This window comes from Corvus hawaiiensis, chromosome 28 (assembly GCF_020740725.1).
Source record: "Corvus hawaiiensis isolate bCorHaw1 chromosome 28, bCorHaw1.pri.cur, whole genome shotgun sequence".
Classification (NCBI taxonomy): domain Eukaryota; kingdom Metazoa; phylum Chordata; class Aves; order Passeriformes; family Corvidae; genus Corvus; species Corvus hawaiiensis.
This window is the reverse complement of record NC_063240.1, coordinates 5,440,614-5,455,837: the sequence shown is the minus strand read 5'-3', so window position 1 is coordinate 5,455,837 and position 15,224 is coordinate 5,440,614. Positions and strand designations below refer to the sequence as shown.

General features: G+C 67.3%; 2 protein-coding genes and 1 long non-coding RNA gene across 4 annotated transcripts; 2 read left to right on the top strand and 1 right to left on the bottom strand.

Moving 5' to 3' along the window:
- Positions 1–26: 26 nt before the first annotated feature.
- ADAMTSL5 (ADAMTS like 5) lies at positions 27–5,271 on the top strand. Of its 2 annotated transcripts, none has more exons than XM_048288221.1 (12): positions 27–200; positions 1,150–1,210; positions 1,367–1,512; positions 1,844–1,904; positions 1,990–2,098; positions 2,185–2,312; positions 2,402–2,525; positions 2,978–3,061; positions 3,663–3,826; positions 3,912–4,155; positions 4,387–4,472; positions 4,759–4,914. In XM_048288221.1, exons 1-12 carry the CDS (start codon positions 142–144, stop codon positions 4,822–4,824), a joined length of 1,332 nt encoding a protein of 443 aa, XP_048144178.1. In that variant the 5' UTR covers positions 27–141; the 3' UTR covers positions 4,825–4,914. The 2 variants fall into 2 exon arrangements, with proteins under 2 accessions (XP_048144178.1, XP_048144177.1); XM_048288220.1 differs by having other exon boundaries at positions 29–200; positions 4,401–4,472; positions 4,759–5,271.
- Positions 5,272–7,429: 2,158 nt separating this feature from the next.
- On the top strand, positions 7,430–8,117 carry LOC125318002. Its single transcript, XR_007200238.1, has 3 exons — positions 7,430–7,538; positions 7,626–7,721; positions 7,808–8,117. It is a non-coding gene; the product is annotated as an uncharacterized LOC125318002 (long non-coding RNA).
- Positions 8,118–8,751: 634 nt separating this feature from the next.
- On the bottom strand, positions 8,752–15,123 carry PCSK4 (proprotein convertase subtilisin/kexin type 4). Its single transcript, XM_048288330.1, has 15 exons — positions 14,903–15,123; positions 14,373–14,477; positions 14,197–14,292; positions 13,464–13,592; positions 12,379–12,455; positions 12,183–12,271; positions 11,511–11,683; positions 11,223–11,435; positions 10,908–11,008; positions 10,508–10,611; positions 10,285–10,402; positions 9,964–10,134; positions 9,666–9,790; positions 9,296–9,415; positions 8,752–9,223 (listed from the first exon to the last, which is right to left on the bottom strand). The coding sequence occupies exons 1-15, from the start codon at positions 15,098–15,100 to the stop codon at positions 8,835–8,837; spliced, it is 2,208 nt and encodes a 735-aa protein (XP_048144287.1). The 5' UTR covers positions 15,101–15,123; the 3' UTR covers positions 8,752–8,834.
- Between the last annotated feature and the right edge of the window lie 101 nt (positions 15,124–15,224).

The window sequence follows — 15,224 nt, the reverse complement described above, 5'->3', positions numbered from 1 at the left end:
GGAGGGTGGGGGGGGGAAGCCTCGCCCGGCCCCCCCGGAGCTGCGCAGGCGATGCCCGCTCGTCCCGGGTCCCCCCCGCTCCCCGCCGCCGGGACGCCGAGCCGGGACTGAGCCGCCGGGACGCCGCGGACGAGGGGCGGCATGGCCGGGGGGGGCCGCGGGGGCGGCTCGGACCCCCGCGGGGGACCCCACGGTGCTGGGTAAGCTCCTGATTTCTGCTTTAACCCTCGCGGACCCCCCCGTCCCGCAGCCCCGCGGACATCCGGAGCTCCTGCGGGGAAACTGAGGCACGCGGTGCCCCCCCGCGCTGCCGGCGGGGTCTGGGCATCACCCAGCCGGCATCACCCGAGCCTCGGCGGGGTTCGGATGCTCCCAACACCCCCCCGGAGCGGCGGCACCGCGACCGCCCGGCCCTTCCCCTGTTCTACTGGGGGGTCCCAGTGTCGGGGGCTGCCGGTGGCCACCCGCGACCCCCCGGTCCCCGCGGGAGCTGCGTGGCGGGACGGAACCGGCTCTGCCGGGGGATTCCCCGACACGGGGATGGGACCCCGGCACCTCCCCCGCACCACCCGCACCCCCCCGCGCCCCGCGGACCCCCCCCGGCACCTCCCACATCCCCGAGATGGGCGCTTTGGGGTGCTCCAGGATGGGGCGCTTTGGGCCGTGGGGGGCCCCCCGCTGCCCCCCGCCCTGCTCGCCCCACGGCGGGGCCGGATCCGGATCGGGGAGAGACGCGGAGCCCCAGCGTGCAGGTCTGGTCCTGCCCCGGCAGGCAGCGATCCCGGCCCGGCGCCCGCCGCGGGGCCCTGGGGGCGGCGGGGCCGTCGCCCGTCCCGGGGCAGCGTGGGCACGTGTGGGGGACACGGCGTCACCCACCCGGGGTCGCCCACCCGGGGTCGCCCACCCAGCATCACCCATTCGGTGTCCCCCACCCGCGTGCCCCCGCCGGTGGCACCAGGCCCCGCATCCCCTCCCTGGGGACCCTCGCTCTGGCTCTGGGCTGCCCCCACCTCACCCCCTTCCCCCTCGCTGGGGTCCCCGGGGGGCTCGGCGGTGGCCCCACCTCGGCGGGGGTGCTGGGCCGGGGGACACCCCAGTGCCACCCCCCTGTCCTTGGGGACAGTGGGCTCAGGGCTCTCTGCTCCGCAGGTGCCGGCGGCTGTGGCGGCTGCTGCTGCTGGCCTGGCTCAGCCTGGTGGGCACGGCACAGGTGAGGGGGTTGGGGGCACAGGTGAGGGGGTTGGGGGACACAGGTGAGGGGGTTGGGGGCACAGGTGAGGGGGTTGGGGGGCACAGGTGAGGGGTTGCTTCACCCCCGGGCTGCTTCACCCCGCCCCCATTGCTGACCGTCACCTTTCTCGCGCAGGACCCAGCCCTGGGGACACCAGCGAGAGTCCCTGAGCCCCCAGCCCCTGCTCGGCCCCGGGGGACCTGGGGGTCCTGGGGACCCTGGAGCTCCTGCTCCAGCTCGTGTGGGGACGGCGTCGCCCTGCGCAGCCGGAGGTGCCTGCGGTGAGTGGGGCACGGGGCAGCACAGACCCCCCCGGGATGTCCCCGGGCCCACGGCAGCTCCCAAACCCCGCGTGGCTCCCAAATCCCACGGCACCGCTCTGCCACCACCTCGCACGCGTCCCCCTGGGCCCTCGGCACCACCCAGAGCCTGGCGACCCCACCCTGGGCTGCAGAGGGACCCTGTGGGACATGGAGGTCCCCACTCCTCTTCTGCTGCCCTGTGGGGACGTGTCCCTCCCAGCCCTGGGCTGGCTCGGTGGCATCGTGGCCCTGGGGTGGGGGGTCCCTGTGGGGGACACGGGGGGGACACGTGCTGTCACTGTGACCCCAGGACCAGCGAGGAGCAGCCGTGCTCGGGGGACCCGCGGCAGTACCGGCTCTGCCAGCTCCAGGTGAGCGCCGGGAGCGCCACGGCACCGACGTGGCTGTCCCCGGTCCCCGTGCTGGCCCCTGGGCTCCATCCTGGTGCTCCCGCAGGGCTGCCCCAGCGGCTCCGTGCCCTTCCGGGCCATGCAGTGCTCCCTCTACGACAACCGGCCCGTCCTGGGCACGTCTGCCCGCTACCGCTGGGTGCCCTTCCACGGAGGTGAGTCCCGGGGTGGTGACGGCGTCACCGGGGCTCCGCGGTTGTCCCCGGCATCACCCCAATCCCCTCCCACCCTGCTCTGGCAGCCCCCAACCTCTGCGACCTCAACTGCCTGGCCGAGGGGCACAACTTCTACTACAGCTTCGGCCGGGTGCTGGACGGCACCCGCTGCAGCCCCGGCTCCCCGGACCTGTGCGTCGGCGGGCGCTGCCTGGTGGGTGCACACGGGGCCGGGACCCCCGGGACCCTCGGGACCCCCAGCCTCGAGCCCCAGCGCTGAGGGGGTGTCTGGGCTCCCCGCAGAGCGTGGGCTGTGATGGGATCCTGGGCTCGGGCGTTCGCCCTGACACCTGCGGCCACTGCGACAGCGGCCACGGCTCGTGCGTCCTTGTGCACCGGCTGTTCCAGGGCACGGACCCCTCCTCCGGTGAATGAACCATTGCCCCGGCCCCCTCCATGGGTGAATGCTTTGGCTCTTGGCTCCCCTGTCCTCCTGTCCGTGTCCCCAAGGCATCACCTGGGTCCCTCATCGTCCCATCCCTTCTCTGACTCCCCCATCCAGAGAGTCATTGTCCCCAGTCTCTCCCCGTCCCCAACACGCAGGGACAGCCCCATCACTTGGGGGGATTTACCTCATTGCAGAGGGTGTCACTCCTGGGGTGGATGGGGGGGTCTCTTGTGTCCCCACGGGTGTTCAGGGACACTGGGGGCACTCAGAGTCCCTGTGCCCACATGTCCCTGATGTCCCAGCACGTGGGGCCCAGCTGGGTTAATGCCCAGACCCAGATCCCCTCTGTGCCCGTCCCCTCCCGCCCCGTCCCCCGTGGTGTCCCCTCAGACCCTGCCCAGGCTCTGCCCTGACTCTGCCCCACCCCCCAGGATATTTGGGATACGTGAATGTGACCAAGATCCCGGCCGGGGCCACCCACATCAAGGTGACGGACAAGAGCCGCAACTACCTGGGTAGGACATGAACTGCCCCCCTCCCAGTCAGTCCCAGTCCGTCCCAGTCTATCCCAGCTGGCCCAGGCTGGTGCCAGCTGTGTGTGAGGGCAGGGCAGGGCAGGGCAGGGCAGGGCAGGGGTGGCCGTGTCACGCCGTGTTGTCCCATGTTTGTCCCATGTCGTGCCGTGCCGCTCCTCCCTCGGATGCTGTTTTGAGCATCGCGGGGTCAGTGAACTCGCAAGCGCTCGGGGCAATTTTCCAGAGGCCGCGGCCGCGCGTTTTGGGAAGGGCTGAGCTGGATCGGGGCCAGACCGGCCACTGCAGCACCAGGACAGGGATCTCCGTCCCCATCCCCCCGTCCCCTTCCTGACGCAGCTGGAGCCGCTTCCCCCATCCCAGCCAGCATTTGGGGGCTCGGGGGTGGGTTTGCACACCAGGGTTTGGCTGCGGCTCGGGCCCGAAGCCAAGATCCTACAGGAACACAGATTCCCGGAGCCCCGTGCGCGGCTCCCCGGCCCACGCTGCCCTCCCACGCCGGGAGAGGCCTCCGGTGGGGACCCGGGCGGGGGTCCCGGGGGCCGTGTGGGGCTGGGTTTGCCAGAGCCGCTCCCTCCCGCAGCGCTGATGGCGAGTGATGGGCGCTACGTCCTCAACGGGGACTGGGCCATCACCTGGCCGGGACCCTACGAGGCCGCGGGCACCCTCCTGACCTACAGCCGGGCCCCCGACGGCACCGAGAGCCTGGAGGCGCCCGGACCCACCCACGAGGACCTGCACGTGATGGTGAGGGCAGGGGGGACACGGGGGTCGGGACAGCCACCCCCGGCCCCCATCGCTCCCCTCAGCCCTGCCCGTGTCCCCCTCCCAGGTGCTGCTGCAGGAGCCCAACCCTGGCATCGAGTACCAGTTCTGGCTGCCCCGCGGGCACCCCCAGCTCGGCCGCAGTGACACGAGCCCCCTGCGGCAGCCCCAGCCCCGGGGGGCCGGCAGCCCCCCGCCCCCGGAGCCCCCGCTCACCCCGGCCCCCGCGCCGCCCCCACAGCCTGGGGCTTTTGCCACGGAGCCACCACTGAGAAGCCCCCCTGGCTGGAGCCAGGACGGGGCTGCCACAGGTACCTTCTCGGGGGTCCCCACAGCCCCCCAAACCCCTGCTGGGATGATCCTGGGCTGCCCAGAGGGAGGAATGAGATGGGGACCCTAAAAAGGGCCCTAAAAGCCCTCGCCAGGACTCTCCGGAGCTGCTGTGACCCTCTCTGGGGTCTGGACCAGCAATCCCCCCTCCCAAAGTTGCATGAGGGGGTTTGGGGGGTCAGGAGTCCCCTGTGCCCCCTAAATTGCTGCAGCTTTATCCCCGCAGGGCGCTGCAGGAGGTGCCGCCCGCCCAAGGGACGCTCCCAGCGCATCCGGCACTTCTGCCAGAGCGACTTCGGTGAGCGCCGGGGCGGGAGGGGCTCAAGAGGATGCCGGGGCTTGGACAGGGCTGAGGACACAGCCAGGGAGAATGGCAGGAGCGGGAAGGGGCTCAGGGTGATGCCAGGGGCGGTGCTGGGGACGGGAACGTGCTCACGGTGATGCCAGAGGCAATGGAAAGGGGCGCAGAATGATGCCAGGGTTGATGTCAGGGATGGGAAGGGGCTTAGGGTGATCTTGGTGATGAGAAGCGCCTCAGGGCGCTGCCGGAGGGGCTCAGGGTGCCCGATCTTCACCCTCCGCAGTATTCCACGGCCGGATCCTGGCGCGGCGCGTGGTGGGGCAGGAGACGCGCTACGAGGTGGAGGTGAAGGAGCCGTACCGGCGCCGCTTCCCGCTGGTGTCCCGGGAGTACCTGTGGGTGCCCAACACCTGCGGGTGCCCCCCGCTGCGGGAGGCCGGCGAGTACCTGCTGATGGCGCGTCGCCACGTGAACCGCGAGCACACCCTGAACCGCATCCTGCTGCAGGACGACGGCTACGCCCGGCCCTGGACGCCCCGCGAGGCCCGGCTGGTGCGGGAGGCAGCCCGGCACTGCCCCCACCCCCGGCCACCCTGAGCCCTCCCCGGTGCCACCGCCCCCAGGACGGGACCCCGAGGGCGAACCGGGTGCTGCTGCCGGGCACCGAACCCTTCCCGTGGCCCCCCCCGCCATGGACCCCCATCCATCTCTCCGTCCTTGGGGTCCACGCGGCAGCGGGGGGTGGAGGGGGGTGGTAATTTATTATTTTTGCAGAAAATAAATTGTTTATCCCCTCGCTGGCCGCGTGTCCCTTCCTGGCTGGCGACGGCCCAGGGGGTCCTCCCACCTCGGGAGGGGAGGACATGGGCAGGGGGGTCTCCTCCTTGTCCCTCCGCTTCAGGGGGTCCCCTCTGTGTCCCCATGGCCAGGGGGTCTCCTCCGTGTCCCCGCGCTGAGCCCCAGGAGCAGCTCCCATCCGGTGGCGTGTCCCCGTCCCCGATGGCCGCGTGCCAGGCTCTGCCTGCCGGGGTCGGGGACCTCCCGCTTATCTCCCTTCCGGCGGAGCCGAGCGTGTCCCCCGCCTCTGACAGAGCCCCTCCGCCCGTAACCTAACCCTTGGGCTGCTGGGGGCCACCGCGGGGCCCCTGTGGGGACAGGATGTGGCCGGGGGGCACTGGGGCACCCTGGGGGGCTTCGCCCGCTCGGGGCTCCCTTGAGGTGGGTTTGGAGCTGGTGCCAGAGGAGGCTGAGACCTCTCAGCTCGTGTGGCTGGGGACTGTCCCCAAACTGGGGTCCCGATGGAGGTTCAGGGGTGGGTGCCCTGGGGTGCCCCGAGTGGCAGCTGCCAGCCCAGGAGGGTCCTTGTCACATCGGGTGACACCGCCAGGGGCCAGAGCTGAGCCCTGGGACCAGCTGGGGCTCAGTTCTGGGCTCCCCAGCTGGTCCCAGTAAAGTCTAAGTGATTCCCAGTGCTCCGGCGTGATTGGGGCTGGAAAGGTGCCTCCACCCTATAAAAGCGCTCCCTCCCACCCGACGGTTAATTTGGGGTTGCTGGGGGGGGGCAGGGTAGACGGGATCCCAGCCATGGCGGGTTTGGGGGCCACCCCACGCACGAAGAAACCCTCCAGGGAGGACCAGGGGCTCTCGACCCCCGGGGCTGGGGCTCGCGGCCGGGCCAAGAGCCGGCAGAGAGAGGGGGAGCAGGGGGAGAACGTCCCGCAGGGGTGGGCGCGGGTCCCCTGCTCCCCCACCACCCCCGGGAAGGGGCGGCTGGTCCGGCGGGGACCCGAGGAGTGTCACAGCCCCGGGGGAAGGGGTGAGCGCGTCCCTACCCGGGAAATCCCAGCTTGGGGCAGGGCTCTGCCCTGGCTGTGCTGACAGGACCCCTCTGCCCCACAGAACCTTCGAGCCCCACATCCCTGCCCTGCCCCGGGGGCTCCTATTTCTCAGGGCTCCCCGAAGTTGAGCATCAGGACCCTGCTGTGCCCTCAGCCCCCAGCCTGTGAGTGTGAGGGGGGGGTCTCCAGAGCCCCCCAGTATGTCTGGGGGGAAGGGGGTGGTCCAACAGCCTCCCAGCAGTGCTGACCCTCTGCCTTCCCCCCTGCCAGGCCAATCCCTGGGACCGTGACCCCTGGCAGGGGTGGTTCCCGGAAGATCCGGAGCAAGTTGGAGCATACCCTGGTCCTGGAGCTGGTGAGCTGGGGGGGGGCCTGGGGGGGCTCTGCAGCCCCTGGGGCTGGGGGCTGACCCTGTCCCTGTCCACAGGATGGGACCCTGCTCTACTCCTCTCTACTCGCCCGTGGGCAGCGCGACGCCACGGCCACCTTCACCACGGACTTCCAGGCAGGTTCCTACAAGGTGGGTGCCTTGGGGTGGGGACAGTGGGTCTGGGGGGTGCTGGGGAGCTGTGGTTTGGGGCCGTGGATGATGCGGCTCTTCACTGCCATCCCATGGGGCCTCTGTGCCAATGTCCCTTGTAGCTGAAGGGAAGGGGCCCTAAAATCCCAGTGGTGAGGGTGGCTGAGGGATCCTGCTGAGGGCACTGAACCCCCCTTGGGGCTCACCTTGGTGCCAGGATGAGGGTTACTGGTGGTTTTCCAAGAGGCTGTTTCCTCCCAGGTCCACGTGAAGCTGCGTCCACACGTGCAGGAGTTCTTGGAGAGCCTTTCCAAGACCTACGAGGTACCCGGAGCCCCTGGGGTCTGGGGGGTGACACTGCCTGGGGGTTGGGGGGGACCTGGGCAGCCATGCAGGGACCTTCACCCTCTCTCTGCCAGATCTTCATCTACACCACTGCGAAGCAGGACTACGCCAAGAAGCTCGTGGAGGTGCTGGACCCCAAGAAGAAGCTGATCAGGTGATGGTGCTGGTGGTGCCCTGCTGGGGACCCCCTGTGTGACAGGGCGGGGTCCCCATGGCTCTGTCTCTCCCCCCAGGCACTGCCTCTCCCAGTCAGACTGTGTCTGCTCCCAGGGCTGCTACTGGAAAGACCTGACCTGCCTGGGCAGGGACCTGGCAAAGACGGTGGCCCTGGACCACACCATGCAGGGTTTCCCTGCCCAGGTATGGCTCCAGGGGGGGAATTTATGTGTCCCAATCCCTGGGAGCTCCGTGGCTGTGCGGGATCCAACCTTCTCCCTGTCCCCCCAGGCTGCCAACTGGATCTCGGTGCCACGGTGGTCTGGGGACCCTCAGGACGAGGAGTTGCTGCGCCTCATCCCAGTGCTGGCACAGCTGGGCCAGGCGGTAGGATGTGGGCATGGGGACAGGGAGGGGACAGCAGCTCTGGGCTCTGGGCACAGCCATCCCCTACCCCATCTCTCCCTGTGCAGGAGGACGTGCGCCCCGAGATCCAGCGGCACTTCCAGCCCTGCCAGCTGCCCACTGATGATTAGGCCAGCCTGGAGGAGCAGGATGGGGAAAACCACCCAGAGAGGCCGTGGGGAAGTTGAGCTCAGGTGCATCCAGCATCTCATCCCATGGAACTGGGCTGGATGGTTGTCCCAGGACTCTCCTGTGGTGTTTGCAGGGATCCCAGCTCATCCCTGGGGGCTGGGGGTCCCTCTAAGGAGAGCCCCTGCCTTTGGAGACGAGGCTCCATCCTGGCTCCCTCCTGTCCCTGCTCTGTAAGGTCCAGCCAAGGTTTTTCACGGGTCATTATAAGCTTGGAGAAAGCTCTGGCTCTCTGCCTTAATTCCCAAAACCCTTCAGCTGAGCAAACACACTGTGCTGGGGATGGCATATCCGGGGCGGGGGGGACACAAACCACCTCCCCCGTGTCCCAGGGCAGTCCAGTGTCCTGGCACGGGGCCGGTGCCCCCGGGAGGGCCCCAGCTGGCAGCTCTCCCTGTCCCATCCCTGCCCGGTGCCACGGGTGCCACGTGCTGGGGCGCAGCTGCCACTGTGCCTCTGCCAGTGCTCGTGGGACACAGAGTGGCCGGGGGTGCAGCCACCTTGGGACCCTTTTTTTTAAGGCCTGAAGCTGCTGGTGAACAGGAACTGGGGACTTTGGAGGGGGTCTGGGTTGGCCTCTGCTGCTCCCGCTCTGCTGGAAGCCACACGGGCTTGTGGCCGAGCTCCTGTCGTGGCCACACGGGTGCAGCTTTTTGGGGACACGTCACATCCCGTCCCTCTGCGCCTGGGAAAGGGCACAGGGCTCCCGGCCCCTCTGGGAATGTCTCTGTGCCCAGGGGCTGTGGGAGGGCCACAGCTGGACACGGGGTGGGACCATCCCAGGCACTGCTGGAAAGGGGAATCACCCTTCGGAGAGAGCGGCTGGAAAGGCAACAACCGGTTTATTTGGGAAGCCAGGCACGATCCCCGCTCAGTGCCGGGCTGTCCGTGCAGCCCAGGCTGGTGTCACTCTGCCCTCCTGGCCTGGGGACAGCACAAAGCTCCCTTGCCAGTGCGAAGGACCATGCGGTACGTGGGGTACAGCACCCCTGCCAGCACCAGGCTGCTGCAGGCCAGGACAGTGACAACCACGAGGTCCCTGCGCATCCCCACCGGCTTGGGGGAGCCCTGAGCGGGGTGGGGGCAGGTGTGTGTGATGTCCTGGAAGGTGCGGCCGGAGGGACAGGATGTGCAGTTGTTCGCCGAGGCGCCCTGGCAGGTGTAGCAGGAGGGGTGGCAGCGGGCACAGACACGGGTGGTGTCCCTGGGGGTGGCACTCCGGGCCCGGCCGTAGTAGCGTGGGGGGCAGTAGGACAGGCAGGAGCCCTGGTGGGTGTACAGGGAGCTGCCACAGTCTGTGGAGAGAGGCTGGGGTGAGACCCTGGGGACCAGAGCGGTGTCACTGTCCCCCCCAAAACCTCGCTCACCCTCACAGTCTCCCAGCTCGTCCCTCCTGAGGCACTCGTCCGTGGCAGTGGCTGCGGAGCGCCGGGCTGGCATGTCCTCATCCGTGCCATGCAGGTGCAGGATGAAGCTGCTCAGCTGGCCTGGGGACAGGAAGGGACAGGGGGCTGCCAGGTGAGGGATATGGGGCTGGAAGCTTTGGGGTTGTGTCTTGCTCCCGGCCCTGTGCCGGCCAGGGACACCCTCAGAGCCAACACAGGGTCCTGTGGAAAAGGAGGGCTCACGGCCAGGAGGGAGAAGCCAACAAATTGCTCATCCAAGTGGGGGAAGGAAGAATGACCAGGCACAGGGTGACCCCAGTAAAAATGGGGTTCACCCCCATGGGGCACCCACCTGTGTTACGGTCATCACCCCTGTTCTCCAGCCGGAGCGTCCAGATCCCCTTGGGATTCTCGTCCCAGAAGTGTGTGGACATGAAGGTCCAGTCCTTGTAGCCCTCCTGGCTGGTGTCGTAGGGGCTGGAGGAGGAGAGCAGAGCTGGGAGTGCCAGCCCAGGGGGCTGGAGGGGCAGAATGTGACCTGAAGGGTCACCCTGTTCTTGCTCTGAGCGAGCACTCCCACGTGGCAGGGGTCCAGAGGAGTTTTGGGCACAGTGAGCCCCTTTTTGGGAATCTCCTGGCCCCGTCCTTACCGCACGGTCACCAGAGTGGACGTGGTCCCCATGGGGCTGCTCAGAGCCACCACCAGGTCCCCCCTGCGGCTGTAGCTCAGGGACAGCTGGACCTGGACGTGCTCCAGGGAGCGGATGCTCTGGGAGCAGGAGGAGGCATCCGTGGAGATGGTGAGCCTGGAGCCGATGTCCCTGTCGGGGACAAGCTGGAGGTGAGGCCATGCCATGGGCATCCTGCCCTCCTCTGTGGCCTCCAAGACGCTGTGCAGCACAGATCACTTTTTGGTTCCCTGTGCCTGTAGTGGGCACAGCAAGTCCTGACCTGGGGTCCCTGTCCCTTACCTGGGGACCTGAACGGCCTGGACTGAACACTTCTCCTGAGGCCGAGTCCCTGCCCACGTCGTGGCCGCCTGCACCAGCAGCCCCGCGTCCAGCAGCCCGTAGCCGTAGTAGTGGCTCACTGGGACACAGGTGCCACCCAAGAGAGGGACCCGTGAGCCCCTCAGTGCCACCAGGGCATGGAGGGCTGCTGCAAGGTGTTTGAGGGGCTGAGCCCTGCACTCACCCCTGCGCCCGACGCCGTTCTCAGCCCAGTCCTCTGCCTGCAGGTGAGCGGGTTTGGAGGCCCTGATGATGAGGTGCTGCAGGTCACGCCAGGTCAGGGCTGGGCTGCAAGCAAGGAGGAGGTGGGGACAGAGGTCTGGCATGGTTTTTAAGGGTGAGATTTGGCTTCTCTGGGGTGGGTAGAGCAACTGTCTGAGTCCAAGCTGGTCCCCCCATGACCTTCAGTGCCAAAATAGGAGCAAAAAGGCCTCCAGAGGACAACCCTCCTCCTGCTCTCCCCTGGCCCTGGGGGAAGACCACAGCTCTGCACCCCCAACCTCCCTGCTGTCCCCCCCCTTCCTCATCCCTGGTGGGGCACCAGCTCTCCCTGGGGATGGTCCCTGTGTCTCAGTGTCACCTACTTGGCCTCCAGTGCCAGGGCCACCATCCCCGCAGCCAGCGGGGCTGAGGCGGAGGTGCCGGTGTGTTTGTCCGTGCAGCGGTGGTGCAGGTCAGTGGTCACCTGGGGGGACAGAGGGGTCTCAGCACTGCTCCCAAGAAAGCTGCCAGGAGCTGGGTACCTCCAGGAAATGCTCCTTTCAGGTTCCTTTGGGCTTCTTGGGCTCTACACAGACACTTTATTTACCCAAGTTAAGGAGAGCTGGGACGAGCCCAGCCTGTGCTGGGATGTGTCTGCCCCGGAGCTGCTGCTCTGGCAGGGCTGTTGGGACACTCACAATCTGCACCTTGCTGGTGGTCCTGCTGCTGTAGGTGGTGGTGAGGATGGCGGGGCAGCTCTCGCTGTAGCGGGGCCGGTGCCCGTCCCCCAGGACGCTGCCCACCGACACCGTGTAGATGCTGTTGGTGTACCCATCGCAGTTGCAGTTGTCATAGTTGGTGCCACCGTTGCCCGAGGCCCAGATGAAGATGGAGCCAAGCCCACCCCGTCCCTGTTGAAGAGCAGAGGGGGGGTGAGCAGGGTGTCCTGGTGTCCCTGTGGTCCCCGAGGCCAGGGCTGGGCTTACTTGGCTGACCCCTCTCTGGAAAGCGGCCGCAGCCAGGACGCCCGGCCCGTCCACTGTCCGGCCATCGTCCTCGGGGCCCCAGCTGGCGCTGTAGATGTGGATGTACTGGGGCTGCAGGCTCAGGGCCTGAGCCTCCACTATGTCCATGATGGAACCGTCCAGCATCCGCACGCCTGAGGGCCGGCACCGGGAGCAGCCGTGGCCGAGAGGCGGCAGCACCCGGGAGAGGCCGCGGTGGCTCCGAGGGGACGGGAGCCACCCACGTGCCACACCAAGGGAAGGGCCTGGGGGCACCTTGCCAGGCCCCCCTGGCCCCCCACAGCCTCGAGCAGTTTTCACATGACCCTGCCCTAAGGAGATCAGGCCCCCGTGGGCCTGTGCTGCTGCCATGAGCTGGTTCCCAAAGCTCCTCGTTAAGCCTTTTGTAATTAAGCCCAGGGAGTGCTCCCAGCTTTTAAGCGCCTTTGCCACCCTCACTTCCACAGCGGAGCCTGAGCTGGCCCTGCTGGGTGTTGGGGTGAGCATTAAACCCCTGGGGAGCACCAAGACTGATGTGGGATAACACTGCAGCACCCTGAACCCCCCCAGAGCAGCCCCAGCTGGGCTCCTGTGTTTCCCCCAGGGGTGCTGGAGCTGATTTCCAGCTTCCCTCCCACGGGAGCAAAGTCTCACCTCCGATTTTGGCGTTGTAGGCGACGCCTGCGCCGCAGATTCTGTTGTTGGCCACAGCTGCCACTTCCCCTGCGCAGCGTGTCCCGTGCCTGGTGGGGGGACAGAGTGACCCTGTGAGGGGTGTGGGGGCCTGGGACAGCCTTGGCTCCCCCAGGAGATGAACCCCCCCCAGCGCGGGGAGCTGGGCAGAACCCACCAGTTCTTGTCCCCATCTCCGTATCGGGGCTGGGGATCGGGGTCGTTGCTGTTGAAGTCGTAACTTGCCAGCGGGTCCTGTTACAGAGCGAGGCACCGGCGTGAGCCAAAGGGCCCGGGCAGGGCTGTGACAGCTTGGCACAGGCGCCTGGCACTGAGCCCGGCGCTGGCACCACCGAGGGCCCCGCCTGCCAGCCCCAGGGGGGACAGCGGGGCCCCTTCGTGCCCAACTGCACTGGGAGCTGGAGCTAAATCGAGTCCTGAGAGGGAAAGGAGCAGCAGGAGCGGCTGGGGGAGCTGGGGAAGGGGCTCAGCCTGGAGAAAAGGAGGCTCAGGGGGGACATTCCCAATCTCCACAAATCCCTGACAGGAGGGGACAGCGGGGGAGGGTTGGGCTCTGCTCCCAGGGAACAACAGGATTAGAGGGAACAGCCCCAAGCTGTGCCAGGTGGGACATCAGCGGGAATTTCCTCATGGAAAGGGTGCTCAGGGGTTGCAAAGGGGCTGCCCAGGGAGGTCTGGAGTCCCCATCCCTGGAGGTGCCCAAGGAATTCCTGGAGGCGGCACTCAGAACAAGGTGGGCATCGGGCACAGCTGGGACTCGGTGATCCCAGAGCTCTTTTCCAACCTCAGTGACTCTGAGCTTCTGCAAAAAGGGCTGAAAGCAGCACAACTTTGCTGTTTCCCCTGACACAGCCCAGCGTGGCGAGTCACCTGAGGGTGACCCTCGCTGGCCACGCAGCCAGGAGAGAGGAACCACAACTCACAGAAACGGTGGTGTCATAAACACCCAGGATTTGCCTTTCCTTCCCCGTGGAGCACAGGAAGGGTTTACCAGCTTTACTGGCTTTGCAGCTTGCTGTAATTACACCTATTCGGGGGGCTCCAGCACGTGCACAAGTTCTAACATTTCCTCAGGGTGAGATTTCACTGCGGGAGACTCCAAACCTTGGATCCAGCCCTGGAGAGGCTGAGCTCCCACCACACAGTCCCGGGGCTGGGGTGAAGGCGTTGATTCCCACCCTCCCTCGGATCCTGCCCACCCACCCTGAAGGAGCTGGTTCCTGGACACCCCCCCATAGTTACGTAGTTGGCAGCCAGGTCGGGATGATCCTTCTCCAGCCCATCATCCAGGACAGTCAGCACCACCCCCAGCCCTGTGTAGCCTCTGCTCCAAGCCGTGAGGATGTTCAGGTCGGGATGGATGTCGTTGTTCTGGAAAACAGATTAAATTCGATCGGCAGCCCGAGGTGACCTTCGAGGACTTCTGCTGCCTCATCACTGCCAGCATTAGCCTGGTTTATCCATTGGGGAGGCACTGGGAAGAGCATTGCCAGCGGGTCAGGGAGGGATCCTGCCCCTCTGCTCAGCCCTGGGAGGCACATCTGGGCTGCTGTGCCCAGCTCTGGGCTCCTCAGGACGTGGAGAGTGACAAAGTTGAGGAAGGGATTGGAGCATCCCCCTGACAAGGAGAGGCTGAGGGAGCTGGGGCTGTTCAGCCTCGAGAGGGGCCCTCAGCCCTGGGTGTCCCTGTGTGCAGGGAGGGCTCTGAGGAACAGGCAGGGACTGATCCCAGGGAAATCCACCTGGACAGGAGGAAGAACTTCTCTGCTCTGCAGTGCCTGAGCCCTGAACAGAGAGCAGAGAGGCTGTGCAGTCTCCCTCCTGGGGATATCCCAGAACTATCCAAACATAATCCTGTGCCACGTACTCTGGGCTGGCCCTGCTGGAGCAGGGAGGTGGCACCAGATGGCCCACTGTGGTCCCTTCCATCCCGTGATTTGGGTGAGGATTAGAAGGGGAAGCAGCCCGGTCTCACCATGTACCACTGCTTGGGGAACCAGGGGTCCGTGGGCACCACGCTGGTGCCTCTCTTCGAGCGCCTCTTCACCGTCTGCTGCTCAAACCACAGGACCTGGGCGAGGAGCAGCTCTGTGGGTGCCAGGCAGTGCCTGCCCACAGCTGTCCCACAGCTCCCTGTGCCCTCCTGCCTACCTGGGGGTCCCTGGTGAGCCGCATGTGCCACCCCCAGTGCCTGCTCAGGGCTCTCTGCCTGGTGCCGCGGTGTCTGAAGTGATAATAGGGCTCTCCCTCCATCACCTGCGGGCACAAAGAGCTGCTGTGAGTCTTTCTAGGGGACACCAGTGCCAGCCCCACGCGGGCTGTGGAGGTCGGAAGGGTGAATTTGATGTGAGCTGTAGTGCAGGACAAGCAGAAAGTGTCACTTGGAGACAGAATGGAGCCCTGACATGGGGGTGTGTTCCCTTGGGGGTCCCTCGCTCACCCCTGCATGTTCAGAAGCAGAGTGCTGTGAGGGTGGGGGAACACTGGCACAGATTCCCAGATTCCCAGGAAATGTTCGAGGCCGCGTTGGACGGGGCTTGGAGCAACCTGGTCTAGTGGAAGGTGTCCCTGCCCACTGGACAAGTGAAGGGGACAAACAGTGGCGACACAGGGCGGGTACGAGCAAAAAGGTCGGACCCGGGGCACACGAGGTGGGCTGGGCCCGCCTTCCCCCGCCGCACCTGGCCTAGATAGAGCAGCCCGTGCCGGCGGGCCAGGGCCCGGGCGTCCCGCAGCCCCGCCGCCACCCGCACGGCCCAGCTGCTCAGGTAGACGCGGGGCTTGGCGGGGCTCGGGGAAGCGGTGGCAGCCACCACGAGCAGCGCGAACAGCACCGGGAACAGCGACAGCACCGGGCCGGGCCTGGGCCAAGCCGCCATGAGGCCGCGCCGCCGCTGCGCGCGTTGCCATGGCAACGGCGTCGGCCCCGCCCCTCCGCACGGTCTCGCCTGATTGGCCTGCCTTGACCCCCCCGCCTTCTCATTGGCCACGCCCCAGCGTTAA

Coding starts and splice junctions, on each gene's coding strand:
- ADAMTSL5 (XM_048288220.1), top strand. CDS start 142: ATGGCCGGGGGGGGCCGCGGGGGCGGCTCGGACCCCCGCGGGGGACCC. Junction 1,905..1,989: donor ACCGGCTCTGCCAGCTCCAG/GTGAGCGCCGGG, acceptor GTGCTCCCGCAG/GGCTGCCCCAGCGGCTCCGT. Junction 2,313..2,401: donor GCGTCGGCGGGCGCTGCCTG/GTGGGTGCACAC, acceptor GGCTCCCCGCAG/AGCGTGGGCTGTGATGGGAT.
- PCSK4 (XM_048288330.1), bottom strand. CDS start 15,100: ATGGCGGCTTGGCCCAGGCCCGGCCCGGTGCTGTCGCTGTTCCCGGTG. Junction 14,478..14,902: donor GGCTGCTCTATCTAGGCCAG/GTGCGGCGGGGG, acceptor TTGTGCCCGCAG/GTGATGGAGGGAGAGCCCTA. Junction 10,403..10,507: donor GAACGGCGTCGGGCGCAGGG/GTGAGTGCAGGG, acceptor CCTGTGTCCCAG/TGAGCCACTACTACGGCTAC.